The following is a 23,869-nucleotide window of genomic DNA, read 5'->3' as shown; positions in this document are numbered from 1 at the left end:
CCATCCACATCTGCATTGATCAATTGCTGGCTGAATCTCCCAAGGAGCAGTCAGACAGGGCTCCTGTCAGCAGGTGCCTCTTGACAAGGGCAACAGTGTTGGGTTTGGTGTCTGCAGACAGAATGGATGCCCGGGTGGGGCAGTCCCCAGATGGCCTTTCTTCAGTCTCTGCTCCATTTTGTTGTCCCTGTTCTTCCTCTGGACAGGAACAGTTCTGGGTTAAAAACTTTGAGATGGTTGGGTCCAGGGGCCGTGCCTATATATTGAAGGTGGTATCTACAGGTTATATCTCCCTTTCTCTGCTAAAATAAGAAAACTTTTAAAGAATTTTAAAAATGTGTACATGTGCGTTCATGTGTGTGTGTGTATATACATTTGTACACATGAATGTATGTCTATGCCACATGTATGTAGGTGTCCACAGAGGTCTAAAAAGAACATTGTATGCCTTGAATCTCTCCAAGCAGAAGGTTAAGCACCACCATATATGGTGAGAAACAACACATAGCCTTCTGCAAGAGTATCAAGTACTCTTAACCTCTGAACCATACCTCAAGTTTCTTAATTAAAAAGTTTTGTCTTCATATAGCTGAGAACACTGAGGCTTAGGATGACTGTGAGCCACCTACAGGCCAGCATCAACAGAAAATAAAGATATCAGTGTCTCTTTGTGCACTCAAAGGTACATAATATATACCAGGAGTCATGGCTCAGCGGTAGAGGGCTTGCCACTTGGCCAATCATGGATAAAGCTCTGGGTAACATTCCAGCAACACACATGCAGAGATCCATGAATACAGCCATGATGTTTTGATGTTAACTCTTTTGCTAATAGAAACAATATATAGACTGCCTACTTAGTTCATTTCTAAAATGATAGAAATTAAATAGCTCCAAAAAGCAATATATGTGCTGTTTCTGTGAACAGGAAGGTACCTCCTGAGCTAATTCAGGGTTAAGAATCAGTCAAGGGCACTTGCAGAGATGTAAGGACAGGAGGGTTTCTGTTTCCTTCTGTGGCGTATGCACTGTATAAACTGTGGCTGAAGAAGAGAAGGCAGCACCGTCCTCACAGCACAATACTGAAGCAGGTGCACTGTGCAAAAGAAAAGCTAACTTGGCAGAAACGAAATTTTGTTTCATTCTTTTTAAAGCCTGTCATCTTTAAACATCTTCTGATGTGATGGCAACGGGCTGTTCTAGAATCACATACAGTGAACACCACGTAAGTTTAGAAGGCAGAAAACAAAATTTTGAAAACTTTAGGAAGTCTTCATGTTCAGGACTGTGCTGGCCTGTGAGGAGAACGGAGCGAATATGCTCAGGAACATTCACTCATTCCAAGCCTGACCCTGACTAAGGCAAGCACGAACTAGTCATGGGAGCCAATGAGTCAGTCTGCCCTGGGGACAGAAGAAGGAAGCTATTACCATTTTTAAAGCTAACACATTAGGTTCAGAATCTCGATTGCAAACACTTGGGCAAACAGTCTTAGCTGTGAGAAGACAATGGAGACAGTAATACCTGAAGCTTAGCAATGAATAATGTTTTTCTGGACGTGATGAAAGTGTGTACTGGCTCTGGGTGTGGACAAGACTCTAGGTAGGATTTTCCCATTGCTCACCTTGCCACAGACTATATTGCAATCAACCCTCCTTATATTCTTAACAATTAGGTCTCTTTAAAGAGATTGATCTCTGGTTCTTCTCCAACTATACCTTCAAGTAGGAACTAATTCAGCCATCATGCACTAGACACTTTCTAGGTAGAGCCAAAGAAGTAAACATGAATAAGATACAGTTTTCGCCTTTAAAATGTCTTTCATTCTAGAAAATGGAATGGCTAAAATCAATAATCTCATAAGAAGGGCAGTTGAGAAGATCTCATCAAAATTCCAAGTACATAAAAATGGTGCATGGAAATTTCACATCCCATCAGACTTGCACACATGGGTGAGGACATGTGTACAAATACTCCTTATTGGGATACTTTTTGGCACAGCAAAAGATGGATGCTGTGTTGGTTACTTTCCTACTGCTATGATAAAATACCATGACCATGGCAAATAAGGACGTGTTTATTTGACCCTGATGAGTTCATGATAGCAGAGGCATGCTACCTAAAGCTGGAGCTGAGAACGTGCATTTTGAACACCAAACCGGAAGCAGAGAAAGAGAATAGCAAAAACCACTGAGGCTTTGAAACCTCAACGCCCACCCCCTAGTGACATACTTCCTCCAGCAAGGACACATGTCCTTAGCTTCCTCTAACAATTCCACCCACCAGCTTGGGGACCAGGTATTTAAATGCGAAAGCTTATAAGGAATATTCTCATCCAAATCTCCGTAGTTGTCACTCAAATGTCCATCTGTAGGGGAACTACGTTAATTAAGTCTGGGGACATTCTTATAATTGAATATTCTACAACTGGAAAAAATGAAAGCCAAAAGTAGAAAGTCCAAGGTAGTGGAAGTGAAAGATCACCAAGGCACATGCAGTAACCTAAGTAAAGAGAGGGCCGTGTAGAGTATGGTATGTCTTGGCCTCTTAAAATGTGATAGATCTTTTTTAAAATGTCTTTATATGATTATGTAGATGTAAAGAATGTGTAAGGATTTAAAGGAAACTAAATACAATTATAATAATTACTGGAAGAAAAAAAAATAAGTGTTGGAGGTATGTGAATCTGGTAGATAAGAAATATTGAATTTTTTCCTTGTACACACACACACACACACACACACACACACACACACACTCAAATTAAAGAACAAATTCTGTGCCAAAGAAGAGATAGGAGTTAGATAGGCTGCTATTCCACAGACTTTTCTCTGAACCATCACACATGATTTGCACCTCAAATTCTAGCACTTAACATTTGTTTTGATTTTGTGTATACACCACACTTGCCATTCTTCCAAAGCACACCATTGGCTTCCATTAGGCCACAACATAAGCTGATCTCTGCCTGTCCTTTCAAGCTTCAAGTCCAATACATTTTCACTATTTTATACATTTTCCTTCATTCACAAATTCCCTTCATCTGATTTTCCTGGAAAACATCTGTTCCTATCTAGCTACAGATATTACTAGTAAGAAAAGAAAATCACTAAAAATTAAAAATACAAAAGTGATTTAAACTTACACATGAAAGGGAACCAGACTTGAAAAATAGCACTTGAGGACTACTTATTAAGATGGCTTTGGAGGAAAGCTTAAGACACATAATATTCTGGGCAGTTGAGGAAGCTAATGACTTACAGAAAAGCGAAAAGCAAGTGAAGCAGTCTGGCAGCAGCATTGCATTAACTGGAGATGAGTGTGAAGTTTGGGTTGAAGAAATGTTGAGGTGCCTTGGAGGTCAGATTACGAAGGTCAGGATCAGAATGCTGAATGTAACACTGGATGAGGACAAGAGCCATACCTGAGTCCAGCAACAGACTTGCTGTCATAGAAAACATGAACACACCACCCCTCCAGGTCTCAATTTTTTTTTTTTTTTTTGGATTTATAAAATGGGGGTCAATGAAAAGTAAAGAGATGACAAACATTAAAATCAACTTATTAATGGTAAAACACTCTACGCATTTTTACAAATCTTATTTTAAATTCTTTAGAATACCCAGTGGCTCTTGTAAGCCACTTGTAAGAGGATGACAAGATCGAAACAGTTCATAACAAGGAGTAAATGTTATGGTACATGTTCCTTAATAGCAAAGAGGCTAAGAAGTTAAGTTAACAGATCAACACAAGAGTCTGTGTGTCAGATGATCCTTCTAAACAGGAAAAGGTAAAAGTGGAAGTCAATGAAGAAATCTGGGAGATGCCTATGGTTCCAGCAGTTGGGAGGCTGAGGTAGAAGGGTCTTGGGTTTAAGCCTGACTTACATATGCAAAATCCTAAGACCCTAGAAAGAGAGTTAGGAGGAAGTAAAATGGGAAGGGTGGGAGAGAGACGTGGGAAAGGGGTAAGGGAGAGGGAGGGGGAGACAGGAGGACCTGGGAGAGAAAGGAGAGAAGGAATGGAGAGAGGAAGAGAGGGAAGATCCAACAGGCTAAAGCACCAAAAAGAATTACAAAGTTTTAATACCGTGTGAGTAATATCAAGCTAGCAAAACAGAGGAAGAAGTACCTGATTTCATACCTACTAACCACTTATCTCATTGTTGTAACGTCATGGTTGTAATCTCATTTGTAACAAAATGTCTGATATGTACTACCTAAAGAAAGTCTTAGTCAATCTCCAGCTTCAGGGACCACCAGTCTACCTTGGAATAGAAGACACAATGGGTCAGTCCTTCTTGTGGGAGCTTGGCTGTGGTCTGTTCCCATCTTTATGGATTAGAAGCAAAGCAAAGACTGGTGCTGAGAAAGGGCTATAATCTTCCAGGTCTTCTCCATATGGGCTTCCTAGCTGGACTTACTTTGTAGACTCTGTGACCCAAAGGTTCTACAGTCTCCAAAACAGCACCATCAGCTGTACATCAAGTATTCAAACATGTGAGAGAATGAATGAGTCCTGACAGAAGGACCCGAAGGAATGGGATTCACTGAATCTGAAGAGACCTACGGGAAAAGTTCAGTTCCATACTTGACAATGATACTTCCTTCAAACCTGAAAAATGAGGAAGAGTTTTGGGATAAATAATTAATTACTGCTGAATCTCCTAATGGAGAGTTGAAGAGGACGTGGCACAGCTGCAGTCAAAATACTTTGTGTCTGCATTTTTAAAGAAAAAAGTTTTTGTTCATGCACCTGACATTGAAGATGCTTATCTTGGAAAAAGAAGTTTTGACAGTTTTAGAGGAAGCATTCAGGTCTTCCACACTTGTTCTGTGAAATGTTCCTCTGAACCAGAAAGCTTACTTGTGGAATAAAAACATTTAGATAGCTGACGCTAATAAATACTTTCTAGTATGTCTTCTTAGCTCCCCTTGGTTGAACTAATAGGAGACTATGCAAAATTAAAATGTGAAACTGTTTCTGAAAGCTAACCTGGTTTTAAAAGAGTGTAAGACTAGTGAAAACTTCCATTGGGGTAGCTTGTTTTAACTTTCACCATTTGCTGTTTATTAAAACAGCAGTCAATGAATACAGCCGAGCAATGGATAAAGGAACAGGAGGAAGCAGATACCTGCCTGCCTTTCTTCCCCTTTTCTGAGATCAGTTTGCTGATTTTGGTTCTGAGGACATTTTTTTTTTTTTATATTGTTGATTACTTCAGACCCGCAGTTCTCAACACTGATAGCACTTTAACCAGGTCTGCTTGAGCCCTGGTCCTAGAGAAATCTCATCCAATTATCTGAAGGTGACTTGGCACATAGGTTTTTGTTCTATTTGTTTTATTGTTTGCACCAATTCTGTATTCCTGTATTGTGCAGATGGGGCCAGAACCACTAGACTAACAGCATTTCCTGTTTAAAGGAGCTCACTAATGTAAGCTGTGGCAATGCCTCTTCAGTATTTTGTCTGTATCTTGTACCTCTGTTATGTTATTTGACTCTTCGTTACTAAGTTATTGCGTTACAATTTTATTTTTAATAAAGTATACTGTTTATGTTTGAGCTATGTATCAGTGACTAATTTTTGTACTGGGTTCAGAATGCTGGCTTTGTTACTGAATAGTGTTGTCTGCATTTCTGTATTTTTTGACATTAAATCCAATCCAAAATTTAGAAAAGATAGTTGATGTCAATGAGAGAAAAAACAAGAAATAATAAATAGTATCTACCTCAAAAAAAAAAGAAGAAGAGGAAAATGAAGTTGTTTAGGAACTAGATGAATACACAGAAGCAGTTTGTATGTACTACCTCTTCATATACTGCATTTAGATTTGAGGATTAAATGAATTATCATTTATCCCTTGCTATAGCCTGAATGTATAGACTCTATACCTGTCTTTATATCTCTCTTTCCCTCCTTTCCTCACCCCCTACTGTGTGTGTGTGTGTGTGTGTGTGTGTGTGTTGTGTGTGTTGTGTGTGCGCGTGCACACAAGTGTGCTGGTGCTGGAGATGGTACTCATGTCATGCAAGCTTTCTAATATTTTCTGGATCAGGAAACAGAGCTGAGAAGAATAACAGGCCTCCTTAACTTGCACTACAGAGCTGGAAAATAGAAAAGGCTCAGTTGCCGCAGCAGTGCCCTGGATGACGGGCGTGCCTAAAGGAACCTCTGTGACATAATCTCCAAGAGAGAAGAGCTCTTCCTTTTACTTTGTTTGGTGGTCAGCTTTTTATTTTGTTTTGATTTTGCTGTTTGCTTTATTTGGATTTGTTTTCCCAGAATCTCCCTAGGCAGCCCACATCGTCAAACTCTTGATCTTCCTTCCTTGGCATTCAGAAGACTAGGATTGCAGACATGCAACAGCACACCTAGCTCTCGATTTTAAACTTAAGAAGCAGCTCCAAACACCAAGTGTCATAAAATAAAACAATTTTTAAAAGATATCTGCCAATCAGAACAGAAGGTAGCAGCCAAGGTACTGACTCACTTAATAGCCACCTTCCTTTGGATCAACCCCTTCAACCTCAACAGAAATGTTTTACACTCTGACCACAAACATGCATTCAGGTATACATAGATACAGTCCGCTCTGTGAGGTACTCTACCATGTGTTCAAACAACCTAACAGGTTTCTTTTTATTCTGTTGTTGCTTAGAAACCATTACATTAATGTAATATGAAAGGACACCACATTCTGCAAAACATCACATTTTCTCATTTCATGAGGAACAGACTACTCACTACACTATCTCTGTTAATAAAACGGCACCGTGACTCCCCCCACATGCTCAGAGGGCAGCTCTCTTGCTTCTTAGTGTCTTAGAAGACCCGTGTCTTGCTCTTTACAAAGAAATAATCAAAGCCTTTTAGTTCGTACACTAAAGATGCCTGTTTATCAGGATGCACTTGATTAAAGCCTGTTGCTGATGCACCTACTTAGGTGAGCATTTAGGGAGACAAAAAAGAAAAAAAAATTAGTGAACTCCTTTTGAAAACTATACAACCCTGAGCACTTCTGCAATGTCTGTTGGATCATGTTGGTGTTAGTGAAGGATAGGGGTCCGTTACTCCATTTTCCAGGATTTTGATATCCCAAGATTCCTCCAGGGTCTGGAACAGAAGAGATGTTTCACTGCAACTTCTCGTTGGCAGAGAAAAGCTTTGAAAGTTATTTAGCTTAAAAGAAACATATGTCACTGAGCAAAATATCATGGCTTTGAAAGAAATACCATCACTTCTGTAGCTTCTGTTGGCAAATAATCCTCAGTAGTGAAGAAACAAACTGCAAACTTACATAAAAATCTGCACCGCCAAAGTGAGAGCCAAAATGGAGCAAAAAAGGTTATGGATTCAATTAAGTGTATTGATGTATTTCTCTACAAGATATGCTGTATCTTTTAACCAAGACCTGCTCAACACCAACACCTTCCAGCCCTATCCCTGGTAACCACCAACCTCTTCTCTACTTCTATAATCTCCATTCACTGGCTTCACATCTTAGTGAGATAATACCAAGCCTGCTTATCTGTGTCTGGTTTATTTTTCTAACCATTATGTCCTCTGCATCATCATACATGACAGGATCCCCTTCATTTTTAAGGCTGAATAATACTTCACTTGAGTTTAGTGAACCTTTTCTTTCTGCATATGCCAATGGACATCTGCGTGATTTCTGTACCCTTTGTTGTGATTAATACTGCAATAGCATATATGTGCAAATATCTCATCAATGAACTAATTTCAGTTCCTAGTAGTGAGATTATTGGATCATATAGTAGGTATATTTTTAATTACCACACCTCCCATTTAACTCTTCCGCAAAGTACAATGAAGAAGACAGTTTAGAAGGAACCCATGGAACTTGTATCATGATTTGTTCACATCTTGGAGGGTCAGGAATCAGAGATTAAACAGAACCAGATATCAACTTCAAAGCCTACTCCCAATAATCCCATTCTGTTAAATAGGCCACAGTCCCAGCCTCCCAAAGTAGCACTAGCAGCAGAGAACCCACTGTTCAGAGAGATGAATCTAGAGGGATCATTCAAAACGCAGCAGGTGGTATTCCAGAAGTATTAGCAATGTGTTTTCAAATTCAGATCAATGAACGTAAAGCATTTTGTCACAGAAATGTGACTTTACAGAGTATGTGATAACGATTTCACTGATTGACAGCAAAATATAGGATTTGAAAGAGTTTCAAGCCTTGAATCCCAGTTTGCTTATTTTATTCTGGAGAGAAGAGTGGGATCAACAGTAACAAAATATGACACATAGCATTTTGAGGAAGGACAAAAAATAAAATGAAGCTGGAGTTGAGTCTAATTCTCTACCAACAGAAGCCATTGACATTTAAGGAATAAGGGTGCAGAAATGGTGCTTGAGTCTTAGAACACAATATCTTTGCTTTTAGTTCTGGTACAACCTCCGTATGACTTTACCATTTTCCCCACTTCTCCCCAGCACCCCTGGACTTCAGCTTCTTCCTCTGTAATCAAAGAACACTGAAATTGAGCCCTGATGGCTGTCTACCTGTCTTGGCTAGGGTTTTGCTGCTGTGAACAGACACCGTGACCAAAGCAACTCTGATAAAGGACAACATTTAACTGGATCTGGCTTACAGGTTCAGAGATGTAGTCCACTATCAACAAGGCAAGAACATGGCAGCATCTAGGCAGGCCTAGTGCAGGCAGATTTCTGAAGGCTGTTAGTGGAAGACTGACTTCCAGGCAGCTAGGATGAGGTTCTTAAAGCCCATACCCACAGTGACACATGTACTCCAACAAGCCCGCACCTACTACAAAGGAGCCACACCTTCTAATAGTGCCACTCCCTGGGCCAAGCATATACAAAACCATCACACTACCTCACTCTGTATGTGTGTCAGCTTTTCCTAGTCTCTCTTTGCCTCAAGGTAGACAGAGCTTTAGCATTTTCAAATTCCCAAACTACCTACAAAAGATTAAATCTGGCCTACATAAAGCCATCCTTAGTGAGGGAGGATTCTACAGAGAAACAGAACTGAGAGAATTAGTGTAGGTCACAATAGGAATTTCACCAGAATGACTTATAACCCACAGGCTCTGGATGGTTCTACAATGACCACCATCTGCATGCTGGAGGGGCTGACAAGTCACTGGTGATCGGTTCATGAAACATTCCCAATGTAGTGCCAAAGTCCTAAATAATTGATCAAGAGAGTCCCCTAGTCCGGAATTGACAGGAGTACTGGAGTGGTCAACAGCACTGATAGAAGAGACATGCTTGACCAGCATAAAGTGAAAGCTGTCAAGCAAAGGACACTTTTCCTCCCACCTCTGTGTATCTGACATCCACCAGAAGGTGCAACGTACTCCGAGGGATCTCCTTCTTCCTTTAGTTATCGTTTCTTGGAAAGGGTTAGCACAGAGGTCTGTCTCTCAGTTGAGTCCAGATCCTGTTCAATTGACAGTCCTCATTCAGACAGTGCTCCTTATTCTGGATGAAATTACAATGTTCACATAGTAGTAACCGCTCTGGCCTAAGGATTGGTTTGTTTACTTGCTTGTTTTTAGCTGTGGGAAATAATACTAAGTTTCTTAAATAGTTTAGGTATTCTGACGGTGTTCTAAAATATGAGTATTTATATTGACTATTTCATTTCTTTAAAGATCAGCACTCTTCTCTAGTAATGGGTCTACCTCTGTTAAAGTGTAAGAAGATAACAAATATGCCTCTACCTTAAAGTTACCACAAACACATCTCCACCTTTAACTTCTTTACTTTTCAGATTTGAAAATTCACCTGCAGACCACTGACTATGGCAACTTCCTGGCTAATGAAACAAACCCTCTCACTGTTTCCAAAATTGACACGGAGATGAGGAAGAAGCTCTGCAGAGAGTTTGACTATTTCCGGAATCACTCCATGGAGCCCCTGAGCACATTTTTCACCTACATGACGTAAGTGAACTTCTGCTAAATCCCAGGGTGATAGATAAAGTGGGACAGTGGGCCTGGGTGTGTGTGATAGACCTTAATATAATTGGTAATTTTGAATGCATAGACATTTTAGCAACTGGTAAATTCACAACCTAGTTTTTTTAATAGAGAAGACATCATGAATATAAAGCTGATGTCAGATGGTGAAAAGCCCCATGTACAGTGTTTTTGTTTTAATGAAAACTCAGTGGAGTTCATCCTTGAAGTGTTAGTGCTAAGGTATATCTATGTGACTCTTTTATATCACTCATAGTGTGGGGGAAGACATCCCAAGTTGCTCTAAAGGTCAAGTCTACCTTTTTCATAGTATAAGTGACTACCTGGTCCCATTCTCCAAGTCCAAGTGCCTCTTGGCATAGATGTACATGTTTTAGTCCCTTATCAGTAGTTTCAACTTTTCAATGTGTGTGGTCCTGATTCTAAGGGAAATCACAATGCTCACATAGTAATAGGTGGCATTTACACTATACCAGTGCTCACAGGAGCCATTTGAACTAGCTTTGTACCACTCTAGTTATCCTAAGTAAAAACAAAAAACGAAGACTTACAAATTGATGTGCTGTATATTATACAGATCAGGTTTAATTATAAAGTACAGCATTATAACTAATAGACCTAAGTTCTGTACAAGAGCCTCGACTCAAGTACGTGATGCATTCATAGAAAGATAATGTATGTGCTGGAGTGTATGGGTCTAAATGTAGAAAAATGAAATGAAAGGGCAGGAGTTTTGTATGTGATGCTGTGTTCAGCAATAGACAGAGATAAGGAAAGTGTTAATGAATCAAATAGAATGAGCATTGGGGTGCATGTTAGAAGGGCCTGGGAGAAAACTATGATGCTAGGGATAGGTTGTGAGGGACTGGAGTTAAGGTGAGGGCCGATGAGCAGATGACAGAGTGACCTTCTAACGGGGCAGTTTCAGCCTCTGCCGTTAGGACTGACTGTCAGTACAACGGTACTGCTGTGTTGTAGCACCATTCTCTTCTTCCATCTCCCCATCACCCCTTCCTTCATTCTGCGAACATCATCAGCTTTGACCGTGGCCTACTGAATAACGAATGGAACTGGGGTATCCAAAATGTCTGCTGGAGTGCTCAAAATGGGATAGACGCTGGATGCTGTGCCTGACTTTAAACTGGGGAAAAATATGTCAGCTAGAAAGACTTCTTAGATGCATACGCAGATCTCAAGACTGTCTAACTAGAAAATGCTCCACAGAAATGGAACTACATCCCAAGCTTAGAAAGAGCAAATCATCAAAGTGAACTTCCTGCCATTGGTACTGGACAAGACCAGAAATAAAGGAAGGCTCAGCTCTGAGATTTTTCTACTGCATAGTGATATTGGAGGATCAACTTCATGAATAATATTGTCAAGGAAAGAAATATGACTGAGTCGGTTTTACAGCAGGAGAGTACCTCCTAGCCTGAAGAACAACCTGAGTTCTATGACCCACATTTCATAAAAGGAGGAAGAAAAAGAAGGAGGGAGGGACAGAGGGAGAAAGATAAGAAGGAGAGATGAAAGAAAAATCAAGAGGCATAATTATAACTTCCCAGAGTTCAGAAAAACATAAACATTACCCTATTGTACATATCCCTTTAATCCCACCCAGTTCTTCTCCCAGTGTGGCCACTTTCTAATTCCTCATTTTTTTTCATAAAAATATTTACATGCATGTGTGTCTAATAACATATGCCCTAACCACCACTGTATCAAACTCTATATCATATTTCAGATGTTTACAGATAGCATCTCTCATTCTGTGCGCCCCCCCCCCCATCATTCTCCTTCTAGAACCAATAATTCTGTGTTTTAAATTTGCCAGGATCCCATTTACCAGTCATCTCTCAAGAAGCAGTTAAACTATTCTCATTTCTTTCCATTGCAAAAATATGCTGCAAGTTGTGAATTTCTGTGAAGGCCTTTCTTTGCAGTGATCTCCAGGATCAAACCCCAAGGCCTTCTATTTACAAAGAAAAATAATTGCCAAGTTAATGAGCCATATCCCCGGCCATTGAGGTACAGGCACATCTGGAACTGATAATCTGAGTTTAGCTTGTGGTAGTGAAGGTGATGTGTCAAGGAAATGTGCTTTTTTCTTGCTTTGTTGTGTTTTGACACAGGCTAACTGTATCTCTATTAGGCAGCCTCCGACTCACTTTGTAGCTCAAGCTTCCTAACTCATGATACCCTTGTTTCAGGTTAAGAATGTGCATGTTTAACTTTGGTAAATATTGCCAAACTGTTCACAACAAAAACAGCGCCAACTTTAACCTTCAAAACACAAGGAGCACAAGGAGGTTTGCATTCCTACACAATTGTCGGCAGTTTGTCCTGTTTTTAAATTTCCCACTCAGATAGATTCTTTATTTGATTTTCAGCTACTAATGAGTAAAACTGATTAGCTGATATTTGTTACTAGACTTTACCAATTTTCTTAGAGTTTATAGAACTCTTTAATTGATATACATTCTTTGTAAAGTAATATAACACCCATTTTTAGTAATAATAGGTTGCAAAGTTATTTTCTGGGTTTGATGCAATTTAATATTACAGTGCTTACTATCAGTGTTGTATGCTTTTGGTGCTGAATATCAAATTCGGGATCTCACACTAGATAAGTGCTTTACCACTGAGGATACATACCCCAGACCCAGTGATCTTTATTTTATATTTATTTACAGTGTGTGTGTGTGTGTGTGTATGTGTATATGTGTGTGTGTGTGTGTGTGTGTGTGTGTGTGTGTGTGTGTGTGTGTGTGTATGTGTAGGATATTTTATGAGTTTGGTAGGTTGGGTTGGGTTTTTGAAACAAGGTCTCATGTAGTCCAGTCTAGTGTAGAACTGAGTATGTAGCCAAAGACAACCCTGAACTCCTTATCCTCCTGTCTCCAATTGCTTGGAATACTGGCATGTATTACATATATCATGCATTGCCTTGTTTTTTGTTTGTTTGCTTGTTGTTGTTGTTTGTGTTTTTTGCTTTTTGGAGATGTTCTCATTGTATAACTCAAGATGACCTTGAATTTGTGTTCTTCCTTGATGTACCTCCTAATGGTAGGATTATAGACATTTGGCACTGCCTTCACACCCGGCTGTGTAGGACTCTAAGAAGTGAAAGGACAGCTAGGTACCCCGACAGGAGCCTGATGTAGCTGTCATCATCTGAGAGGCTCTGCCAGATTCTGACAAATACAGAGGTAGAGGCTCACACCCAGCCATAGGACAATGCACGGGGTCTCCAATGGAAGAGTTAGAGAAAGGACTGAAGGACTGAAAAGGTTTGCAACCCCATAAGAACAACAATATCAACCAACCAGAGCTCCCAGGAACTAAACCACCAACCAAAGAGTACACATAGATGGACCCATGGCTCTAATTGCATATGTAGCAGAGGATGGCCTTGTTGGACATCAATGGGAGGAGAGGCCTTTGGTCCTGGGAAGGCTAGATGCTCCAGTGTGAGAAAATGCCAGGGCAGAAAGGTAGGAGTGGGTGGGTGGGAGAGCACCTTCATAGAAGCAGGGGGTCTCCAGAGGGATAACTGAGAAGGAAGATAACATTTGAAATGTAAATAAATAAAATATTCAATAAAAAAAGATTTTACAGAAAAAAAAAGGAAGTGAAATGAAAAGCAAAACTCTATCCTAGAGATGACAGAGATCCCAGGCATGTTGTTCTGCTATTTTACTTTTTCTTTCTATACAGAGGCCCATTAATCGCCAGGCTTCTCTAAGCTGCTGGCTGGTTCAGAATTTAAAGACCCCCCAAGGATCTGGGATTGCAGGAATGTAGAAATAGGACTTATGAGTATTGAACTCATGGGGATTTAACCTGGTTTACCACTACACTAGGCAAAAATCCTACCACTGAGCTACATCCCCAACCCATATATATACATATGGACTAGGTCAAACCATACAGCTCAGACTATACTAACTAAATATACAGCCCAAGGTGGCTCTAATCTCTTAATTCACCTGCCTCAGCTTCCTGAGTGCTAACATTGCAGATGTGACCCCTCCATGGCCTCCTACAGAGCCATCTGTGTCTTGCCCCACAGTGTCATTCTGTGGTGTGACGTGTCAGTTCTGGAAGAAGCTTGTCACTTCCTGCAGAGCTTAGAGATTAATTTCAATGGAAAATGCTGTCCCGAAGTTCTGAAATATTTTTTTTTCCTTTATACTCCCTCCAAAATGTTTTGCGAATTCAAGTGCCCATCTAGCCTTCGTGAGCCTCCAACAATCGGAATTCTATCTTCTACGAGCAGGAATTATTCTGAGGCAACACTGTCAAAGTCAACCCTAAGAGGCACAGTCTAAATTTAAATTGATTATCTTAAGCTTTGCACATTTCATATGAGATAATTACTGTACATGAAAAACTTATTTTGAAAATGTGGAGCAGATATTTTTAAATCCTTCATAGCAAGAATATCTAAAGGTTCTTTATACCATAATTATATACAGTTTATGAAACAAAGGAACAGATCCAACAGCGCATTACTGAAGATTGTTTAATACAGGCCGAGATTGTTTTCTTTTTCTCCCTTCCTACCCACTATTTTCCAGAAGCATTCCAACTGCTCATCTCTCTTGGAACCACTTTTTAAAAAACTAATCTCTCAAAAATTAAAAGTATTCTGCTATCAAGTCGATAAAAAAAAAATTTAATACAGTGACCAGAAAAATACATCCTTTAGGACCTGCGCAACAGTCCTGACCTCCACTGAGTGCAGATCAAAAATATTCTGATAAACATTGGACCTACTGTACTAAATATGTATAGACTTTTGTTATGACTACAGCTTTAAATAAGACCAGCTATTCATATAGCATTTTATCATATCAGTTGATAGAGGTAATCTAGAATTTACATTAAATATACCAGAAAATTCATGCAGGTTACATATAAATACTGCACCCCTTTACCTGCTTAAATATCTAGAAATTTGGGTGTTTGAGGGGGAGGGGTGTTCTGGAATGATCCTTACCATGGACACAGGGATAAATGAAATGAGAAATCTTGGATTTTAGATGAAAAATTATTGAGAATTTCAGGTTAATCTGGAGAAATCATTAAAGATTCATTTGTATGTGGTAACCAGTCTGGACTATCCCAGCAGTGGCCTACAAGTCATCTGCAGGATTTGCCCTATGCTTTATGTTCAGGTCCTATAGTCTCCAGCCTTGCAGCTCTAAAATCAGGCAAGTCCTCAGCAGTCTAGACAGGAAGTAAATAAATACCTTGTGTCAGGTCCACTAAGAACTCCTATTTGGATAAAGCTTGCCTAATGTCCTTGAATGATGAAAAGCCAAGATAGGATTGGACAACAACTGTCAAAGGTCAGAGCATTCAGTGAGTCAGGGGCACCCACGGGCTCCAAGCAGAAGCTCTGCCGTGAAAGGACCTGCAGAGAAGGCTGAACATAAGCAACAATTAAAATGCGCATGCATTTAGGGAACAACTGAGCCATGAAAAGAGTGTGTGCCTTAGAAATAGGAACTCATTTCTTATGGTCTGGACCTAGCCATAAAAGGAGAAAGGAGGGGCTTGAAAGGAGAAAAGAACATGGCCGGGTCCAGGGCTTTGATCCAAGTACAAGCCAAGGAAGGAGGTGCTCATGTCCGTGTCCTTCTGGTGTGCCAGTCTGTACCCTTCCCTTGGTGGCCACCACCCTAAATGACAAGGAAAACTTTCCTGCTGTGAGACCATAAGACAGAATGGTCTAATAAGACTCCCACTGCAGCTGGCTGAAGAGATAACAGTTGAATGTCTACGGCTTTATTCTCTTTCCACATCTGGCCAGATGGGAGTCCTTAGGACTTCTGCACACAGAGCTCATTCAATAATTGCCAATGGTGCTACCAAACTTACTCAGTGTGGCATTGACAAATGGTGGGCCTAAGTCTGCATGGCCGGTAACTGAGCACCCAAGTACTGTACTCCAAGTCGCCATACTCAACATAAGCTGCATTTTTTCCTGAGTTTTTATTTGTTTGCTTTTACCTGTCCATTCTTCCTACCTCATAGAGTTGAATGATGTGTTTAGGGAGATACGGTAAAAGATGTGTCCAGGGGATATGAATTAAAGCATAGAAAATGTAGAGAAAAAAATTTTTTTTTAATTTGTACTGGAAATCTTTACAGCTGAGATGGAAAAGAGTGGATGGTGGTTAGGTGTTCCCGGAGTTGAATTTCTTGGAATCTAGTAACTTGATTTATGACTAAGGAAAAGCAGGCAGCAGTGGCTCATAGGTGGTCTCAACAAGAGGAAGGGATAATTTGTAAGAACTTAATTTTTATCTGTCCATTAAAAAACCTGAAAATTCATTGTGAATTAAAGCATATAATGTAAAGAAGTTACAATTTATCTCACCATTATTTGACATATTTCTGTTTTCTTTCTATTTATTTTTAAAGAACTAAAATCACTGTTAATTTAGAATATTAGCTTTCCTACATGCACTGTCAGGTTTTTCCCAGCATAAATAATGCTCTAACATATTTTTAGGTTCCTGTAGAGCCTTCTGTCTGGTTGCAGGCAAGTTAGATATATTAAGCTTTGTGTTTCCCTTTCTCCAAACTCTGCTTAGTACATGCTATTCTCCTGTTTTCACATTCTAGCTTCCAATAACATTTTGACATTGACTGACAATATTGATAATCAATCTTGACTGTTTATTGGACTGGATTAAAATATGCCAAGAGATAAGTAAAGCACACCTGTAGATGTGTCTGTGAGAGACTCTTTTTATCAGTGTCTAGAACTTAAGGCTCTGATCTAATCAACAGTTCAATTCGTGGATGGATTAATACTTTGAATAAAGTATTGGAAGATGACAGATCTGTCCAGTTGAAGGAAGTGGGAGGCATGTCTCTAAGTGCTTTTCTTTCCAGGCCCCTTCCTGTCTTCACAATGTCAGCTGTCAGAGGTGCACTGGACTCATCAGATGAGTGTCATTCAGATACAGGTAGACAAAGTTTACTTCTGTGGAGCTTTTCTCAATTCAGAAAGGGTTTGGGTTGAACCTATGCAAGCAACTGTAGCTGACCCAGCTCCCAGGCTAGTGTGAGTGGAAAAGCTCCAGTCTGTCACTGCCTCCCCACTGTGGAGGAGGGAAGCCTCTAAAGTGGAAGGTTAGTCAGTCTCAGAGTTGTCAGACTCAGACCCAGTGGTGGAAGGTCGCTTGCCTCAACAGCATTCTTCACCCCCGATTCTGAATCTATAGCTGGAAAAGTCGTCCCAAAGTCTTAGAGCCTCTGCCTCAAAGGTTTCTCTGTCTCCAGAAATCCCGTGGGCAGCAGGGATGTGGCTAACATGTCAGCTGCAGATGCTGATAAGGCCTTATCACTTAAAGTTCTCAGCCATTCAAGAACTGAAAACTAACAGTGCTATTCTGCAGAGTCAAAAATCTGCCCCACCCAAACTAGGCAGTATTTGTTGGATGATCACAATAGATGTATTAAGCATTCAGTGGAGGTTTGCACAAGATTCTAAGATTACAACTGTGTTCTAAGTGTGGAAGAATTGTTTAAGGTAAGGTGCAGACTCCAAGACTGTACTTCCAAAAGGAGGTATAGATTAAGTTTAGTGGGTCCTGGAGCATGTCTACGAATCTGTGTTGTGTTTTAAGCCTTGCGGGTGAACCTGTTGCACGGTGAGAAACTCTAACGACATGGTTCTACACTATGCTACTCTGGGACCCCAAGAAAAAAACCTTTTACTCACTCAAAACCTTGGTCTCCATCTGATAAAGAAATACCATTTTGTGTAATACAGAGCTGTGAGTTTTGTAAAAAGGGTCAGCCCTATATTTTGAGATAACAACTATACAGGGTCTTCAGTTTAAGGATGTTTAATAATTTCAAGAGAAAATGGGATCTGGTTGAATTAAGTGTGGGTCCCTGGCGTGTTACATAAATCACAGATTTGTGAAGATCACTCATAAACATATGTGATTAGGCAATAGATAAACACAACCATTGTGTATTCACTCAAAAATGTTCAACTGTGCTGCATCTAGGGCTGTGTTAACGCCCGTGGTCCCTGACCACTGACTCTGTATTGATGCCGGTGGCCCACGCTGTAGCCAGAAACCAGACGGAAGCTTCTGCCACCAACTATAAAGGGCAAGGAGGCTTCTTTTGCAGCGGCATTGATGACTGCAGGTTTACAGTTGAGAATGAGATTCACAGAAGGCTTTTGTGACAAGTTCTTCCAACCACACCCCCTACTTCACTCACCCCCAAAATAATCTAGACAGGAAGTCATTAAAAAGAACGCCTAAAAATCGTAATAGGGATGCTGAAGTGTAGCTCTTCACAGTTGAGAGCTTCTGGCAGGGGGGCAGGTGGGGAATTTTCTTTCAAAGATTTCTTCAAGTGGCTGCTGGAAGTATGACCATGCTCCTCCTCCTCTTCCTCCTCCTCCTCTTCCTCCTCCTCCTCTTCCTCCTCCTCCTCCTCCTCTTACTGCTCCTCCTCTTCCTCCTCCTCCTCTTCCTCCTCCTCCTCTTCCTCCTCCTCCTCTTCCTCCTCCTCTTCCTCCTCCTCCTCTTCCTCCTCCTCCTCCTCCTCCTCTTATTGCTCCTCCTCTTCCTCCTCCTCCTCTTCTTCCTCCTCCTCTTCTTCCTCCTCTTCCTCCTCCTCCTCTTACTGTTCCTCCTCATACTCCTCCTTCTCCTTCTTTTGTTTTGGATGAAGTTACAAGGGTGAGGATGGACCAGACCCAGGATGACTGGGAAGTGGATGTGATCTGGGTGCGTTATGTGAAATTTCTAACTAATCGACAAAAATATTAATGTTAAAAAAATGTTCAAATGTGCTTTCAAAAAAGCAAATTTTATTTGCAAACGCCACCTGGGAGAGTGAGAAAGGATGCACAAAGGAAGCAAATGCGCATGCCCAGGTTTGTAGGCAGACCTTGTATTTGGACCTAGCTGAAGTGGCTAGGCCCAGGTGAATCCAGCAATGAAAACAGAAACACAGATACTGCTGCTGACCTGCATACATGCCAACCAAAAATTAACCAAAGTCTGAGGATTAAGGTAGTGGATGTGGAGAAGTTTAGGTCATCCCTACAACAGATCTTCAAGTGAGATACAAATCTGGGCCCAAGGCATAGTCTTTCCTATGGGCTTTGTACAGCAGCTGTCTAACCATTAAATATCCACCAGGGGGCAGAGTGGTTCCTGGTAACCTGATTTCTAATTTGCTCTTTCTAGCAATTGCTTAGGAGATTTGAGGCTGTTTCATAACTTTGCTTCCCAGGACACAGATTAACATCTACCTTACTAATGATCCAGATATCTCTTGCCCTGGTTTTATTTTATCTTCTTTTTTTTTTTTTTTTACCTTCAGAGATACAGTGTGCTTTTAAAATTTCGTTTTTCATTAGAATTTCACAATCACTACAACTTAAAGCATCTCTAAACACTTTAAATGGATTGGGTTCACCTAATTTTCACAATAAGCATATTGTGTGCCACTAATGTTATTAGGTTTTTAGAAATAAGAGAGCATACGAAGTATCCAGATACCTCTTCTCCCCATTCTCTTCCCCCCGCCCCCACCACGGTCACATGGCCAGCCTCTACTCTTCTCCTCTCTCTCTGCCTCTACTACCTTCTTAACTCCCCTCCCCATGTCCTGAATAAATTCTATTCTGTATATACTGTCATGTGGCTGGTCCCTCAGGGGGAAGGGATTCCCAACATGGGTCCTCCAGAGGCATCCCTTCTGTCACCAGGCTTTTTCTTTGAGTTTGTTTATATGGTGGATTGCGTTGATGGATTTCTGTGTATTAAACCATCCCTGCATCCCAGGGATGAAGCTTACTTGATCATGGTGAATGATTATTTTGATGTGTTCTTGGATTCGGTTTGCAGTGATTTTGTTGAGTATTTTTGCATCAATGTCCATAAGTGAGATTGGTCTGAAGTTCTCTTTCCTTGTAGGGTCTTGGTGTGGTTTAGGAACGAGGGTTATTGTAGCCTCAAAAAATGTTATGTCTCCACTTTCCTTTCTGATTTTGTTAATTTGGATACTCTCTCTTTACCCTCTAGTTAGTCTGGCTAAGGGTTTATCAACCTTGTTGATTTTCTTAAAGAACCAGCTCTTGGTTTTGTTGATTCTTTCGATGGTTCTTTTTGTTTCTATTTGGTCTATTTCTGCCCTAAGTTTGATTATTTCCTGCCATCTACTCCTCTTGGGTGTATCTGCTTCCTTTTGTTCTAGAGCTTTCAACTGTGCTGTCAAGTTGCTAGTGTATGCTCTCTCCAGTTTCTTTTTGGAAGCACTGAGAGCTATGAGTTTTCCTCTCAGTGCTGCTTTCATTGCATCCTATAGGTTTGGGTATGTTGTGTTTTCATTTTCATTCAATTCTAGAAAATTCTTAATTTCTTTCTTTATTTCTTTTTTGACAATGCTATTGTTTAATAAAGCATTGTTTAGTTTCCATGTGTATATGGGGTTATTGCTGTCTTTATTTTTATTAAAGACCAGCCTTAGACCATAGTGATCTGATGGAATGCATGGGAGTATTTCAATCTTCTTATATCTATTGAGGCTTGTTTTGTGACCGATTATGTGGTCAATTTTGGAGAAGGTGCCATGAGGTGCTGAGAAGGTGTATTCTTTTGTTTTAGGATGAAATGTTCTGTATATATCTATTAATTTCAATTGGTTCATAACCTCTGCTAGTTTCACTGTGTCCTTGTTCAGTTTCTGTTGCCATGATCTGTCCATTGATGAGAGTGGGTTGTTGAGGTCTCCCACTATTATTGTGTGGGGTGCAATGTATTTATTGAGCTTTAGTAGGGTTTCTTTTATGAATATGGGTGCTCTTATATTTGGAGCATCTATGTTAAGGATTGATAGTTCCTCCTGACAAATTTTCCCTGTAATGAGTAAAAAGTGTCCTTCCTTATCTTTTTTGAAAACTTTTCTTTGAAAATCTACTTTATTTAATATTAGAATGGCCACTCCAGCTTGTGTCTTAGGGCCCTTTGCTTGGAAGGTTTTTTTTCCTAACCTTTTACTCTGAGATAGTGTCTGTCTTTGTCTCTGAGATGAGTTTCCTGTATGCAGCAAAATGCTGGATTCTGTTTATGTATCCAGTCTGATAGCCTATGTATTTTTATTGGGGAATTGTGTCTATTTATGTTAACAGATACTAAGAAATAGTGGTTGCTGTTTCCTGCTATTTTTGCTTTTTGAGGTAGAATTGTGCCTGTGTGTCTTTCTTCTTTTGGTTTTCTTGTCTAGGTATTTTCTTGTTTTTAGTAGGATGTAGTTTCCCTCTTTGTATTGGGTTTTCCACCTATAATTCATTGTAGTGCTGAGTTTGTGATCAGATATTGTGTAAATTTAGTTTTGCCCTGATTATCTTGGTCTCTCCATCTGTGGTGACTGAGAGTTTTGCTGGGTATAGCAGCTTGGGCTGACACTTGTGTTCTCTTAGGGTCTGCATGATGTCTGTCCAGGATCTTTTAGCTTTCATAGTCTCTGTTGAGAAATTGGGTATGATTCTGATTGGTCTGCCTTTATATGTTACATGGCCTTTTTCCCTTACTGCTTTTAGTATTCTTTCTTTGCTTTGTGCACTTGATGTTTTGACTATTATGTGTCGGGAGGAATTTCTTTTCTGGTCCACTCTTTTTGGAGTTCTGAGGGCTTCTTTTATGTTCATGGTCATCTCACTCTTAAGGGTAGGGAAGTTTTCTTTTATGATTTCCTTGAAGATATTTACTGTACCTCTTAGTTGATACTCTTCTTCCTCTCCATTCCTATTATCCTTAGGTTTGGTCTTCTCATTGTGTCCTGGATATCCTGGACATTTTGGATTAGGAGCTTTTTGGCTTTTGCATCTTCTCTGACTGTTTTTTCTATGTTTTCCATGTTGTCTTCAGCCCCTGAGATTCTCTCTTCCATCTCTTTAATCTGTTGGGGATGCTTGCATCTGTGACTCCTGATTTCTTTTTTAGGTTTTCTACCTCCAGGGTTGTTGTCTTTTTTAGTGTTTTCTTTATTGTTTTCATTTCCATTTTAAATTCCTCTTCAATTCCTTCATCTCGTTGGTTCTGTTTTCTTCTAATTCTTTGATTTCTTTGAGTGTTTTCCTTGTTTCCTCTTTAAAAGCTTCTATTTGTTTATGCTTTTTCTCCTGTTCTTGTTTAAGGATCTCTATCATCATCTTGAGGTAGGATTTCGGGTCTGAGTCTTCTTTTTCTGGAGTGTTTGGCATTCCGCTGTTTGCTGTGATGGGAGAGCTGGGTTCTGGTGTTGCCAGGTTGTCTTGGTTTCCCTGGGGTACATTCTTTCACTTCCTCTTGCCATCTTGTTGTCTGTGATTACACATGGTCTTGTTGTCAGTGATTGGTTCCTGTCTCTCCCATGTACCTTGCCTGTGTCCCTGGATCCCCACTGTTCCCTGTGGCAGATGGCCTGAGTGTTTGGTCCGCACGCATGGCCCTCTGTGTGGAAATTGAGTCCCTAGGGCAGAGTTCCTGTTCCCCTGAACCAATCAGGGGTGGGGGCAGGGGCGTGCTTTCAGTGAGCTTGGCCCAGAACTCTCTGTGCCCTGGCAGTCTCACCAGGCCTGCATCCCTGGGTCTCAGCTGATCCTGGTGGCCTCCTTTACTTTCGTTAACAGTATCAGTTCACACAGTGTGTGAACATAGAGAGAGAAAAAAAAATCATTGCCACTCTGTTCTTCTCTAAGACCAGAAATGAAAGAAAGAGGAAAGAAAAAAGAAAAATTACTAGGTAAGCTCCCTGTCTTCCCAGAGAGGTTAGAACTATGGTTCACTATATATCACATGAACACATGAACTGACTTAAGACCACACAGTTAGAAGAGACAGAATTAATAGTCGACTCCAGATCATATGATCCATTAAACATTTAATGAGTCTTTTTGAACGAATGTACTGAGTATTTGTTACAATCATCCCTGCTTTCCCAGTGTACGTGCAAAGAAACCAACTAACAGAAACAGAGAGAATGAACAGCCAGCCAGATAGAGACCCCTGCTAGGTAAAGGCACTTAAAGATTTATTTTTATTTTATGTGAATGTGTGAGTACCTGCATGTACGTATGTATACACAGTGCATGCCCAGTTCCAGAGGATCCCAGAAGAGGGTGCCAGACCTCCCTAGAACAGGGACGGCAGACAGTTGTGAGCCACCTAGCATGGGTGCTGGGAACTGAATTGCAATCTTTTCATGAACAGCAAATGCTCTTAACCATTGGAACATTTCTCCAGCCCTGAGAGGTTTAAAAAGCTAAAATGAGAATGTGTCTGACTACATCCTGAAAGGATTAGATACACTGGAACTTTTAGCATCTTTATGCTTCTAGAAAAGGCAAAGAGCACAACACTGATGTAGAGAAACACAAATACGTTTGAGGAATTTTCAGCAAGACTGGGCACTCGCTTACATACTAAAGAGTTTAACGGTTCTAGAATTTGGGCAGCCCACAGTTAAGCAACCTTTTTGTCTTGATGTTTACTGTTACAGTCAGTGCTGAAGGCAGAGTGATTTTTCAGTATTTTATTTTTCTAGAAGAAAAATAAAACGTGACAACAAAAAAATTCAGTCGTTCTGAAAAATTAATTTTCACTTCCTCTATTTTAAAAAGGAGAAGCTTAAGAGAAATAAAGATGTTGCAGAAAGCGCAGAGGAGGCAGAATGTTTGTGTGTGTGCTGAACCTCAGCAGCACATTTGCAAGTTATACAAAATGTCAGGGCTTCCCTATGGAGCACATTTGGTGAGTGCTGCACTGCGCAGTTCTGTGACTTGATTAAACATTTGTCAAGTTAAATCTTCACTTGAAATGTATCAGGTTGGAAAGATACAACATGGTCCTTCC

At 40.3% G+C, this 23,869-nt stretch overlaps 1 protein-coding gene across 1 annotated transcript in view; it reads left to right on the top strand.

Moving 5' to 3' along the window:
• The window catches only part of ATP6V0D2 (ATPase H+ transporting V0 subunit d2), a gene marked incomplete at both ends in the record, with an annotated part of 51,230 nt that overhangs the window by 3,044 nt on the left and 24,317 nt on the right, over positions 1 to 23,869 (top strand). Inside the window, one exon of the mRNA XM_080938548.1 lies at positions 9,776 to 9,947. Within this exon, the coding sequence (XP_080794674.1) occupies positions 9,776 to 9,947 (172 nt within the window). The remainder of the gene's footprint in view (positions 1 to 9,775; positions 9,948 to 23,869) is intronic.

This window comes from Micromys minutus (genome assembly GCF_963924665.1).
Source record: "Micromys minutus genome assembly, chromosome: 26".
Classification (NCBI taxonomy): Eukaryota; Metazoa; Chordata; class Mammalia; order Rodentia; family Muridae; genus Micromys; species Micromys minutus.
The sequence above is the reverse complement of the archived record's forward strand: the minus strand, read 5'-3'. Positions and strand labels throughout refer to the sequence as shown.